This window comes from Rhagoletis zephyria, unplaced genomic scaffold (genome assembly GCF_001687245.7).
Source record: "Rhagoletis zephyria isolate East Lansing unplaced genomic scaffold, Rhagoletis_zephyria_1.1 Rzeph_scaffold_67796, whole genome shotgun sequence".
In the NCBI taxonomy this organism is placed as follows: Eukaryota; Metazoa; Arthropoda; class Insecta; order Diptera; family Tephritidae; genus Rhagoletis; species Rhagoletis zephyria.
The window spans coordinates 1-1,010 of record NW_016224847.1 but is presented as its reverse complement, the minus strand read 5'-3'; the positions used below and the strand labels follow the sequence as shown (position 1 = coordinate 1,010).

Genomic DNA, 1,010 nt, shown 5'->3' with positions numbered 1-1,010 from the left:
TGATAAAAAAAATATAAAATTGATAAAACATATAAAACATTTTATTGTGTTTGTCATATGAGTAAGAAAAACGTTTCGTAGGAAATTTGTTGCTGCAATGTTTTAACCGTAAACTTTAATTTAAGTTAATTTTATTAATGTTAACACTTGATTTGTAAATTAATTTGTAAAATAAAAAACAATAATGTTTTTTAACAACTTGAATTTTAAAAGTAAATTTTTTTAATTTGTTATGTATAAAACAAACTTAAATATAGCATTTTTGTTTAAGTAAATTTTAAGTTTTTTTATTAAAAATTTAGTTTTAAAAACAAAAGTTTTAAATTGCATTATTTCCAGTNATCTTTTATTATTTCCAGTTCAAAACAATTGTAATATTGTTTTGTTTTTTAGTACTTTTATTTACCGCTGCAACGTTAAGTATGCCATCTTTGTCAATGTCAAAAGTGACATCAAACATTTCATAACCTGCTGGAGCCGGTGGAACGCCTTGAATCATAAAATGGCCCAACAAATTATTTTTAGTAGTTTTCGCATGTTCTCCTTCATAGACATTAAACGCAACAACAGTCTGGTTGTCAAACTGAGTCACAAATGTTTGATTTTTTTGAACCGGAATTGTAGTATTGCGGTCAACGACAATTGCCATGTCGTCAGTTTTGACTTCAATTCCGAGTGAAAAGGGCGTCACGTCAGTCAGTCGAAGATCCTGCAACAGGGGCAGTGAATTGTCGCCGCCTAGAATTGCCGCCTGAATTGCAGCTCCATAGGCGACCGCTTCATCAGGATTCACCGACTTGTTCAGTCGTTTTCCATTGAAAAAGTCTTGAAGCAGTTTCTGCACTTTAGGAATGCGCGTTGAGCCACCGACAAGAACAACTTCGTCAATCTGANAAAAAGTCTTGAAGCAGTTTCTGCACTTTAGGAATGCGCGTCGAGCCACCGACGAGAACAACTTCGTCAATCTGACTTTTATCCAGCTTAGCATCTCTCAGCGCCTTTTGCACTGG

At 33.6% G+C, this 1,010-nt stretch overlaps 1 protein-coding gene across 1 annotated transcript; it reads right to left on the bottom strand.

Moving 5' to 3' along the window:
- Positions 1-349: 349 nt before the first annotated feature.
- LOC108356937 (heat shock 70 kDa protein-like) lies at positions 350-1,007 on the bottom strand (the record flags this gene model as incomplete). Its single annotated transcript, XM_017608037.1, has 2 exons — positions 350-889; positions 957-1,007. Coding segments are annotated over 2 exons (591 nt in total), but the record flags the coding sequence as incomplete, so codon positions are not given.
- Positions 1,008-1,010: the final 3 nt, after the last annotated feature.